This window comes from Pantherophis guttatus, chromosome 1 (genome assembly GCF_059756535.1).
Source record: "Pantherophis guttatus breed Tessera chromosome 1, ASM5975653v1, whole genome shotgun sequence".
Classification (NCBI taxonomy): domain Eukaryota; kingdom Metazoa; phylum Chordata; class Lepidosauria; order Squamata; family Colubridae; genus Pantherophis; species Pantherophis guttatus.
In genome coordinates this window covers 167,345,514-167,358,457 of record NC_142063.1, presented here as the reverse complement: position 1 = coordinate 167,358,457, position 12,944 = coordinate 167,345,514, and the positions used below count along the sequence as shown (strand labels likewise).

General features: G+C 36.8%; 1 protein-coding gene across 4 annotated transcripts in view; it reads left to right on the top strand.

The window, feature by feature from the left end:
• BOLL (boule RNA binding protein) overlaps positions 1 to 12,944 on the top strand; it is a 50,894-nt gene that overhangs the window by 14,139 nt on the left and 23,811 nt on the right. For 3 of the 4 annotated variants that reach the window (XM_034430111.3, XM_034430120.3, XM_034430127.3), the window contains exons 2-6: positions 150 to 293; positions 1,852 to 1,943; positions 6,809 to 6,863; positions 7,610 to 7,685; positions 9,539 to 9,663. In XM_034430111.3, the coding sequence (XP_034286002.1) occupies positions 150 to 293; positions 1,852 to 1,943; positions 6,809 to 6,863; positions 7,610 to 7,685; positions 9,539 to 9,663 (492 nt within the window). The remainder of the gene's footprint in view (positions 1 to 149; positions 294 to 1,851; positions 1,944 to 6,808; positions 6,864 to 7,609; positions 7,686 to 9,538; positions 9,664 to 12,944) is intronic. The other variant, XM_034430141.3, reaches the window with a different exon arrangement.

Here is a 12,944-nt window from a genome sequence, read left to right as displayed (position 1 = left end):
TTAAATTACTTCTGGATTAAAGTAAAAATGCTTCCATTTCCTAGAAATGATTATAACTATTGTTTGTTCTTTTTCTCATTATAATTTTTGAAAATCCATAATATATTAGATCGAAAATATATTTAACAAGAATATGTTCTTTTAAACAGCAAACTGCAAATCAGATGCAAACTGATTCTTTGTCTCCATCTCCTAAGACTGTGTCGCCAGTGCCTTTAAATAACGCCACCAGTGCCCCAAGGTTTGGAACAGTTATTCCTAATCGCATCTTTGTTGGAGGAATTGATTTTAAGGTAATTTGGATGACTTAATAACAGTCCAACTTTTATTGTAATAGAATTGTTTTTATATTGTTACATATATCTAAGAATTTATTCTTATCATTTTATCGTCTGGTAGATAGATACAGAAAATAAGTGTTACTTCTCCCCCATCTCATTCCTTTGTTGTTGTTGTTGTTGTTGTTCTCTATTAAAATGGCATTGTCATTACAGTAGATTCCAGTCTCCCACTCTGATCTATTTCAATAGGTTGTGGATCTATTTCAATAGGTTGTGGATTTTCCAGAACAAATTTACTAGTGTCTTTGTGAAGATAAAGGGTAGGGAATCATTCTAGCTTATTAGCCATGTGCTCTAATCATTCTACCTTTTATTTTACTGATTTTTAAATCTTTCATTCATCCATAAATTCGCTCAGAGGTATTTCACTTTTTAGTTTTTCAAATTATTCTTCTTGAGTTTTAAGTAGCATCCTTGAAAAGATCCAGGTAACGTCCTCTCACTGCCTTCATCCGTAGGACCTTCTATTGAGTATGGAAAAGTGCATTTTTTTTTCTATAAGCAATTATGAATGAGAAGATGTATGTTGAGAGAAGTGTAAACTAGCCACTTCCAATCCATTCAAAGGTCAGTGTTGCAATTAACTAAGAGCAAAAGCAAAAATATCTATATTCTTAGACACTAGACATACATTCTTGAAAATATTTCCCTCCCATCATAGTTTAGTAAAATATCTAAATATGCACCCAGCGTTAAAAACTTAAAAGTGCTACTCAAATGAGATATTAATTCTTAAATATATTATTCAATTTATATAGAGAGCCATCGTGGCACAGTGGTTAGAATTCAGTATTGCAGGCTAATTCTGCCGACTGCCAGCTGTTCGATTGTCACCGGCTCAAGGTTGACTCAGCCTTCCATCCTTCCGAGGTCGGTAAAATGAGAACCCAGATTGTTGGGGTCAATATGCTGACTGCAAACTGTTTAGAGAGGACTGTAAAGTACTATGAAGCAGTATGTAAGTCTAAGTGCTATTGCTATTCGTTATATCCTTTTCAGCACTTCCAAGGTGATTCATTCTTTTTTAAAAAGGCCAATCCTTCCCATTTTATTTCCTGCAATAACATTTCTTTATGTGTCTTTGCAGAGTAACTTTTCTGGGAAATGGTCTTGAAAACCATTCATTATCGGGCATGCCAATATATCCAAAGAAACTCTGCTGATTTTTCTCTCCCTTGTATTATTTCCCTTTTTTAAAAAAAACAAATTTCAGAATACCATGGAAGTGGAAATTATATACAATATGGGTAAGTCTAGAAGAATTGGCCCACTTTAGAAAAGACTGCAGGTATCCTTATTGTACAAACTGTTGAAGAATATAATTGGAAAGTAAAAATAGGGTATAAAAGATTGAAATTAGTTTTGATTGAGCAAACATGCCAATTATTAAAAGAATGTCAATATTAAGTGATAATTGTATTTTAACTAGATTTACTAGTATTAAATCTAGTATTATAAGATACAGTCTTACTCTCTCTTTTCCCCCTCTCCCTTTTATTTATTTCAATAGACTAATGAGAATGACCTGAGGAAATTTTTTTCCCAATACGGCTGTGTAAAAGAAGTAAAAATAGTAAATGACAGAGCTGGAGTATCAAAAGGGTTAGTAAACCAAAACATTTATTAAATTAATACACTGCTGAGAGGCTGTATATAGTCTTCCAAAAATTAAGAGCATGGTATAAAAGTCCTTCAGGTCTGTAATTCTGTAAGCAAATTATCTGGGAGTCAGTTTAAACAGTGTTAGGTTTCTTAGTAAAAATGCATAGGCTGTGTTTGGTTGAAAACAATTTCTAGAGGCCAAGTTGTGTTATTCATTTGCAATAAAACAATATGTCATGATACTTAGTTAAAATCCATTTAATTAAATTCATAGAGTATGGTCCTCAGAAAAGAGTATACGCAGTTATTTACATGAGGGAAGAAATGCTAAAAAGCTATCCTCTTATCATTTACTTCTTCATTCACATTCCTTTTATCAATATTATTATTCTTAAAGATGCCGTTAAATTTTTTGAAAATCATATAATTTATATGGAATTATTAAATTTACTTAGTTTACATACTATAGAGTTATTCCAAACAGATAGATGGGCAGTATATAAATTAAATAAATAAATAAATATGTTGCAGTTATGCAACATAACTGAAATGTTTATTAATAATCCTGTGTTGTCAGTCTGTTGTATAGTTCTTATTCAATAAAAGCTGTTCTAAATCATCTTTTTAATTATTTTATTCTTCACTGTGATATTTATCTATCATGCAAATGAGTCTCCATGCTGTGCTGTGTATCATTTGGAATGTTTCAGCAAAGCAATTTTTGGCATATTATATCTCTGCATCTTTGTCCATAGCAGCATCTATTGTGTTACCTCAGCTCCTTCTCAACCCCCAGAAGTACTTTCAGCAGCATTCTCTGATTTTTTTTTCCTCTTCATCTTCATATTTCCCCAAATCATTTCTATTTTCTTGTTCCTTGTGGTTAGTGTTATTGTTTTTCCTTATTAATCTACATTTGAAAAGGAATAATTTGGGGAAAAATAGATTTCATTGAGGTTTTTGTTCAGACTGTTCTACTTCTTAATAAAGTTTTAGAGTTTAGATAATTAAAGAAGCCTTCCTGTAAATATGCAATTTGAGTAAAGTTACTACATCTGACAAACGTGTATGTCTCTTGTGTTTATAGGCAAAGGCCAAGAAGTTGAGGCATGTCATCTTTGCTAAGTATTAGTAAAACAAACCTGATAGAACATTGCCCTTTGGTTTAAAACTGAAGAAGAAAGCACTGCCTAGCTCAGAAAACATGTGTGTATGTAAGGTTCCTTCACAAAGCAAGTGTCTTCCGTTAGCTGAAATAAAAAAAATTCAAAATCATTCCAAGAAGCATATATAGTACAATAATGTATTTTCCCAAAGTGCATTTTTCACCACCTTTTGCAATGGCTAAAGTATTCAACACCTCTGCAGAAGATTCTGCCTATTCTTTATCAAACCCAGGGCTGACCAGCTCCAATATATAGGGAAGGTAACAGAAGCTTTATAGAAAATTCCTTAGTCTAGGGGAGGGAAATTCCTTAGTCCAGGAGGGAAATGTGAGCAACTTGGAGTAATTCTGTCTTCATTATGCTAAGAATCAGTTGATCTGGAAATTACTTGAGTAGGTTTTCAGTATTCTGTTATATTACTAGCAATATAGATAGTTCTCATTTAGTGATTGCAGTTGGGACTAGCAACTTGATCATTAAGCAAAGTAGTCACTAAGTGAAACTTCAACTGTGCTTGTGATTTTACTTCAGTGTTTCACTCCTTCAAAGGCTATAGATTCAAGGATAGATTATAAAGTTACTTTTTTCATCTTAATCGTAACTGCAAATGGTTGTTAAACATTCCAGAAATCCAAGTGACTGTTGTTTTCTTAGTTTGCCAGCTTTAAATGATTTGGTACATACTGCACCAAAAGCTACCATATTGTCAGTTTCATCAGCGATGGCTTCTGTTTCCATCCTAATGTATTCCTAAAGTGTTGGCTATCATCTTCTGGGTTTAGTAGAAATATTCACAGATTTACTCTTCAATCTTCATTATTCAGTTTGAAGATAATGAAGTAGATTATATTCCAAAATAGACATACTGCCTGTCATATGGGTTACCACAGGTCTATTTTCTTGAATAATCAATAGTACTACAGAGCACATTTCCATATGACTTAATATTTCTTAAATATTTCTAGAAAAATACTGTTTCGCAGAATTCTAGAGGATTCCCACATTCAGTCAGTGGAGAAGAAAATTGATCACAGAAAGAAATATATTTGATTCACCAAACTAGCTTACATTGACATTATTTTTAAACATCACCTCATATCCTTTTACAAAGTTCAGGCAGATAAAATAATAGCTCGCTGTTGCTGTAAATAGCCATATAATGGCTATACCTTTTAATTGCCTCTTCTTTGGTACAGTCTTTTCATAGGAAGGATACAATAACACCAGTAACAGCTATGTAAAGAGTGCTAATTTCTATTTCCATTACTGTACTAAAGAGACAAGGACAGTCTCATCCTTTAGATCTTTGCAAATACATCAATCCAATGCATTTGCCTCATACCTGTTGTCCTTTGTACTCCTAAGAGTCTCTCTACAGTACTTTTCTATGTAATGAAGAAACCTTTTGAACTTCTTGTAGCTGTTCTGTAATATATTCTATCAATGAACATGGTTTTCCTTTTAGCCTTTGCCTTATAGGAGGGCAAGTTAGGTGGCTTTGCCCCAGTGGTGAAATGTAAAATTTGTTACTACCGGTTCTGTGGGCGTGGCTTGGTGGGGGGGTGTAATATGACTGAGTGGGCGTGGCCAACTTTTTTTTTTAACTTTTAAAACCATTTTTTCTACAACCTCTTCAAGCGAAAAATGCTTTTAAAGCCTCTGACGATCCCAGCTGACTTGCCTGATCGGCAAAGGCTTTTTTTCCCTTTAAAAACATTTTTTCTATAACCTCTTCGGCCAAAGAGGTTGTAGAAAAAATGCTTTTAAAAGCCTATGATGATCCCAGCTGAGCCGCACGATCATCAGAGGCTTTTATTTTTTTTACTTTTAAAAGCATTTTTTTGGCCAAAGAGGTTGTAGAAAAAATGCTTTTAAAAATAAAAAAAAGCCACTGATGATTGCACGGCTCAGCTGGGCAATGGGGGTGGGCAGGGATTTTTGCTACCGGTTCTCCGAACCACCCGCCTCCATCGCTACCGGATCGGGCGATCCGGTCCGAACCGGGAGCATTTCACCCCTGCTTTGCCCTCAGATTTATCGTTCCTAGTGTTTCATAAGATAAAACTTTATCTTGGCTAAGGTATGAGCTGCTTAATTATGATTATCTGTCCAAGATAAAATTTTACCTTCCCAAACACTAGGAATGATAATTTTAAGGGCAAAGCCACTCATTTACTTGCCCTCCTTTCATGTAAAGGCTAAAAGGAGAGCTATTTTCATTGACACAATATGTTACAGAACAGTTGCAAGAAGTTCAAAAGGCTTTTTCATTTAATTATGATTATCTACTCGATGTATTCTTTAACCACTAGACACATCTATATTCTGTCAGTGTCTATACGGCACTTACTTTGCACCTGAATAGCAGGTTGATCTTCCCTTTTACTTAGGCTCAAATTCTAGATAATCAGTTTCATTTTAGTGATAGATACTTTCTTTTTAACATACTGATCACAAGTACATCTTTATCAGAAGGCGCTTCATTTCATTGGTTTATCTCTATTGTTATACTCATACCTGCCTATATAGTATTTCGTCTCTATTATACTTTTGTTGAGGTACATAGGCATATTCATTTATTACTATAACATGCCATCCTGGTAGGAGCACATGAAGATTTTGGACAAATAAACTTATTTTCTATTGTTGATTGATTACAGTCCTACTTTTCTTCTATTTAGAATATGATATAAAGCATAATTGGTTCAAAGAATCGAGGAAAACAACTTCAGCTATATGGTTTTAATTTATAGTTCACTACAACCATTCAACTGTATCAAGAATTATATCATAGTTAAAAATAAGCATCCTATTCATCTATACAAATCCCACAGAAAAGCTATATGTCATTTTATGCAAATAAATTATTTCTTCATTTGAAACCTTATTTTAAAAATCATCATAGTTGCCAGATGTGTTTCGTTTTATTGAAAGTAATTCCAGAAGGATATCTTTTATGCTAATTACAGCTTCAGCAGTTGAATTTTATACTGAATGATTTTTCTTCAGCATTAGTGAACTTGGAAATTTGACCAAGAATCAAATATTGCTACACTCTTCTAATGTAAATCAGAAAAGGTCTAGAAATTACAGGTTTTTTTAAAAGGACTAAACAAAAACTGAATGTAGAACTTAACCAAAGCATTAAGGATGTAAGTTTATATTAACATTTATGCTAGTTTTATTTTATTTGCATACCATTCTGAGTTTTATCTGTTTTTGCTTTTGTCTCATATAAGCCTTACTTGAGTTATATGTCTATTGTCAAGCTAGAGTTACAGCAGAATCTACACGTTTCAATTCCACATGTAAAGTGCTATGGTTCTTAACTTCCAGAATTCTGTTTTGATTAACATAGGAAGCATGTTTATTGTGAGATAGAGGTTTTTTTCTTGTTAATAAGAATTTGTTTTCTGGCTACTGTTTTAGGCCTGTGTCTTAAACTTTTTCTTCTATAAATAAAAAAACCCATGGAAGTAACATGTTTCTTTTAGAAGGTCATAATCTGTCTTCTCTTTGGGAAAAATGTTTTTTAAAAGCCTTATTCTCAGTAGAGAAGTAAAACAAACACTTTGTTGCTTCACATTCCTTTTTTATAGACTACAAAATGCCTCAAAATTGTCAGACAACACATTAACATTTTGGAAAACTGCACATATAAAGTACTTTAAGGAAAATAATTTCTGTTATTTTACTTAGGTATGGGTTTGTCACATTTGAAACTCAGGAAGATGCACAAAAAATTTTACAAGAGGTAAATGATTATTTTATTTTATATACATAGACAGTAGTAATCCTCTACTATTACCGTATTTGTGAAGATCGTTATTTGAAGTCTGTAGGAACATTATTTTTCTCCAGATTTGGTGGGCACCATCACAAAATAGCTACCATAATGTATAATCAATATTAAAGCTATGTATACAAGAGAGAATCGTGCAAGTTACTTACAGGAGATACAGAGGGTCTTTTTAGTTACCATAGAGATTTGGGCTACTCTTATGTTCATGGGCATTGTGTTATAGGAATGGGATGTTCAAAAGCAGAGAAATGGATTGAAATGTGCAAAAAGATTTTTTTAAGCTGTCTTCATTTCCAGTCAATGTATCCATGGCAATCAAGCGAGGGTAGAAGATTTCTGATGCTCCCTTCTAGCTTCCCACAATGAAACTCAGTGGGGAAGCCGGCAGGAAGTTGGAAGTCACTCCCACTACTTTTTTGCCCTCCCACGGTCATTAGGTAAGAAAATAACTCTGATATAATGACCCAGTGGGGCTCTGATTGTCCAGTAGAAAGTTAAAAATCACAACAAGCCTAATTATTTGAAAAAAATAATTGTAATAGTAACCAAGCATCCCCCCCCAAAGTTGCAAGAGGTTTTTTGTAAGATATTTAATGAAATAAATATCTGAAAAAATAGTTTGATTGTTCGTAAACATTTTGTAAAACAAGATTTAGAAGTAAGTAATATAAATAACATAGTTCCTTTGTTTTGTTTAGGCTGAAAAATTAAATTATAAAGATAAGAAACTGAACATTGGTCCAGCAATAAGAAAACAACAAGTAGGGATTCCTCGTATGTATTTGTTTTATCTCCCTCTTTGCCCATCCTTCAGTGAAATCCCTTTCAAGCAGAGCACTAGACATAACCATTAAGCTGCTAGAATCAAGAGACTATTTGCTACACATGAGCCTTCTGATTCACCCTATTTATTCATGTTACATCAACAATCTTGAACAGTGATAGCTAACCTTTTTCTTGTCGTGTGCCAAAAGCACACATGTGCATGCCCGACAGCATGCACGTGTGCTGGCACCCATAATGTGATGCGGCCGCCCTGCGCATGACCCCCCACGCTCCCGCCGTGCACATGCAACCTCACAACCACCTCGTTTTGGGCCTGGTAGGCCTCCCTGCAGCCAAAAACAGGCTGCAGGGGGAGCGCTGCTCTCCCGCATGACCCCCCCCACGCATGCGCATGCAACACCCCACGCATGCATGCGCATCTCCCGCATGCACCTCCCCACATCCCAAAAAATCAGCTGGCCAGCAGGAGGCGCACGCACATGCATGGTGGAGCTGAGCTGGGCGATGGCTCATGTGCCCACAGAAAGGGCTCCGTGTGCCAGCTGTGGCACGCGTGCCATAGGCTCGCCATCACGGATCTAGAATCTCTCCATGTGGCATTCAGTCTGGCCACATGAGGGTTATGGGAAGGGCAAGAGATGCATATCTCTTTCATTTCTCTGTAGCTTCTCCACCTACTACTCCTTTCTCTTCACTTTCAGCCATTCAAACTGCTAAGGGAGAACCACAATATTTCTGTTCCACCTGATTAACAAATATTGTAAAACTTTGAAATTTGCCTGAAGTGGAACCTGTTGACCATGGAAAATTTTTAGACCTACACTTCTACCGTGCAAATGCTATAGACAATAAGTATTTTATTTGCATTTTGGTGAAATAATGTTCTACAGATAGTCCTTGCTTAGTAACCATAATTGGGACCAGGAATTCTGTCACTTAAGTAACACAGTTGTAAAGTGTGACATCACATGACTGCACTGATTTACTATAGGAGTTCCAGTAATCCCAGTTGCTACTGTCACATAATTCCCATATAGTCACAGCATCTCACAGTCACATGATCACCATTTGCAACCTACTGACTTCCCCGTTGGCATTGTGTGTCCAAAGTTGGCAGTGAATGTTGCAAATGGTAGTCATGTGACCACAGAACACTACAACTTAATTGCAAGCTGATTGCCAAGTGCCCAAATCACAATTATGTGACTGGGTGGTGCTGCAATGGCTGCAAGTACGACGACCCGTCGTATGTCCCCTGAAAGGGATCAAGCCTAGATTAACTTGGATTGGGGTAGGTCTTTAGCTAATGACCAATAGCATTCAATTAATGTGGCAATGGAAAGTGTAAGAATCCCTATTGCTAAGTGATGTAGTCATGTGATGATGTGCTTTATGATTGCATTACTTAGCAACAAGTTCCCATCCCAATTGTAGTTTTAAGTCGGGGACTACCTGTTTATCACTATTGCCTTAATTTAGAATTATATGCCAAGTTCTGTACAGTGTTTTCCTGTTACTCGTAATGCAGATTTAGATTTCGGTTTAGACTTAGATTTGTTGTAGCCACCAAACCGATTGACTCTGGGCAAATTACCACTGTATTTCTCTGTTCCATCAATAAAATCCTACCTGTAAAACGATTTGTATGTACTTAAAATTCCTGCTTAAGAAATTTGAGGAAATTTAATAGATGCCTCCATTTCTGATTATTTTTTTTGTCCCCAAATTTTCAAACTTACATATGTTGCATATCTGATTTTTACTAACTAAAACCTTGTTGTTCTAAGAGCACAAAATGATAAAATAAAAAGATACAAATTTATATTCTGTCATTATTTCAGGTTCCAGTATAATGCCAGCAGCTGGAACAATGTACTTAACAACTTCAACTGGATATCCATACACTTACCATAATGGAGTAGCTTATTTTCACACTCCTGAAGTTGCATCTGTTCCTCAGCCATGGGTAATTCTTTTTTATATAGGAATATCAGATTTTCTGATAAATAATATGCTTTATTTTATTACTCTTTGTTAGCATGCTTTGTAAACTGTGGTTAATGCAGCAGATTTATAACAGCGTTGCCTTTGCAGTTTTATTCCATGCAGCTGTTGCAAATGATGATGATGATGATGATGATGATGATGCAGGTAGTCCATGGGTTACGACAGCAAACCTGAGAAGTTTGGGTTGCTGTTGTAACCTAAAGATATATGGATCATTAAGCAGAAAGAGATGAGAGTCCCAGCTAAGGAGGGCAGGAAGGGAGGAAGGCCTGAGAAAGCTGGCGCAGGCCACGTAGGAGGCCTAGGAGAGCTAGCATAGATCACACCTAAATTGTGAAGACTGGGGAGAACCAGTATAGACAATGCATGCATTAGGGTAAGGGGCAATCAGATTGCCCATATCTCACAGAAGACAGGTAGAACCAGCAGAGACTGTTATGGGTGGGGGAGATGCTGCAGGCAGGTGAAAAATCAGTAGCAACTTAATGGAGCAATTTGCAACTTTCCTTGCCAGCTTCCTTATTGTGTTGGCTTGTTGAACACTGCATTCACATACAGCACTAAGCCAAGACATAATCATGATTAACTAACATAAACCAGTAGTGGACTGCTTCCAACTACTTTTCACATCAAACCAAAAACCAAATTATAGATAAGTGTTATATATAAAACAGGATAGTAGTTTTATGAAGGTTAATATTTATCATGGTCAATTTCGATTTATTTCAAAACAGATTTCAAATTTTATTTATCAAATTTGTGTATTGCCAAGTCTTCAAAGACTCGTTAAATACAATAAAATTTTACCCAATAAGAGAAAATAACACTACATTATACACAAATACAGATCTATAATAGTGTTAGCTATAAATAAATACTAAAAAAATAAAACTTAAGAAAAAAGGCAAATGGTTATTTTTTAAAAGCCCAAGAGTTTGGTCTAAAAGCTTCCAGAAAGCTGTTACAAAGGAGGCCCATTTAACTTCTAAAGAAAGCCTATTCCACAACATAGATGTCACAATAAAACTTTTTTTTCTGGTCTTAACCTTTTTATTTCACAGAAGTAGTGTTCCACAAGTGGCCACTATTACAGGGATCTAGGAAAAGTCAAAAACCCAGATTCCTAATAATAAATTAGTAGTGATGCATATGAGAGCCTGTTTGGTGTAGTGGTTAAGGCATCAAGATAGAAACTGGGAGTTCATGAGTTCTAGTACCACCTTCGACACAAAGCCAACAGGGTGACCTTGGGCCAGTCATTGTTTCTCAGCTTTTAGGTAGCAGGCAGTGATAAACCACTTGAAATTTTGCTGAGAAAACTGTATGGACGTATCCAGGAAGTATCCAGGAATAAAGACTGATTTGAAGGCAAAAAAGATACGTATACAAATTATTTATGTTTCACATTTCTGAACTGCCTATCTCCCTCAAAGATTCCCTCAAGGCTCTCCGGAAATGAAAGGATGAGGGAGTCTGCCATAGATGACGAAGCAGGTAGAGCACACAACCCTAGACAAGATGTGCATTAACTTACTGAATGAAACTTATTTATCCTCTTTTACAAAAAGTAGTATTTTAACAATGCAAGTATACAGTGCATTCAGAAATTACTCAGACCCCCTTCATCTTTGTCAATTTTGTTATGCTGCAGCCTGATTCTACAGTTGTTGAAATTCATTTTTTTCTAATTAATCTACATTCAGAATTTTAGAAATGTCTGTAAATTTATTAAAAAGGAAAAAAAAACCTGAAATATCACATTGGGATAAGTATTTAGACCCTTTGCAACAACACTTGAAATTTAGCTGCGGTGCCTCCCATTTCTCTTGATTGTTGCTGACATGTTTCTACACCTTGATAGAAGTCCACCTGTGGTAAATTAAATTGATTGGACATGATTTGGAAAGGCACACACCTCTCTATAGAAGGCCTCACAGCTAACAATGCAAACTGTAGCAGAGCAAAAGCCATGAGGTCAAAGCAACTGCCTGCAGAGACAGAATTATTGCAAGGCACAGATCTGGGGAAGGCTACAAAGGAATTTCTGCTGCACTGAAGGTTCCTAAGAGCACAGTGGCCTACATAATTCTAAAATGGAAAAAGTTTGGCACAACCAGGACTCTTTTGAGATCTAGTCACCCAGTCAAACTGAGCAATTGGGGAAGAAGGGCCTTAGTAACAGAGATGACCAAGAACCCAATCTGACTCAGCTCTAGAGATCCTGTGTGGAAATGAGACAGAGTTCCAGAAGAACAACTATCACTGCAGCCCCTCCATCAGTCTGGACTTTATGGCAAAGTGGCTAGATGGAAGCCTCTCCTCAGTTCATGAAAGCCTACTTGAAATTTGCAAAAAAGCACCTGAAGGACTCTCAGACTGTGAGGAATAATATTCTCTGGTCTGATCAAACCTACACTCTGTGCACAATTATTAGGCAAGTGAGTATTTTGACCATATATTTTTTTTTATATTAAATTTGTATACCCCCCTACTCCCGAAGGACTCAGGGCGGTGAACAGCCATAAAATAAAACATAAATACAAAATTTAAAATGGAGATAAAACAAATTAAATAAATTTGGCTGAACCATTTTAAAACCCCAATAATTTAAAACCAAATTTAAAATTCCCATTTAAAAAGAGGAAAAGTTTAGGTCAGGCCAGCTTGATGGATTAGGAACGTCTTAAGCGCGCGACGGAAGGTACGCAGATCCGGAATCCTCCGTATCTCGGGGGGGAGCTCGTTCCAGATAGTAGGTGCCCCCACAGAGAAGGCTCTCCCCCTGGGGGCCGCCAGTCGACATTGTTTGGCCGACGGCACCCGGAGGAGCCCCTCTCTATGGGAGCGTACTGGTCGGTGGGAGGCTATTTGTGGTAGCAGGCGGTCCCGCAAATAGCCAGGTCCTAAGCCATGGAGCGCTCTGAAGGTGATAACCAAAACCTTGAAGCACACTCGGAAGACCACTGGGAGCCAGTGCAGCTCACGCAGGAGAGGCGTTACATGGGAGCGCCACGTCGCTCCCATCACCACCTGCGCGGCTGCACTCTGCGCCAGTTGGAGCCTCCGAGTGCTCCTCAAGGGGAGCCCCATGTAGAGAGCGTTACAATAGTCCAGACGGGAGGTGACGAGGGCATGAGTGACTGTGCGTAACGAGTCCCGATCCAGAAAGGGATGCAACTGGCGGATCAGGCGAACCTGATGAAAAATCCTCCCAGTCACGGCCGTCAAGTGCTCTTCTAA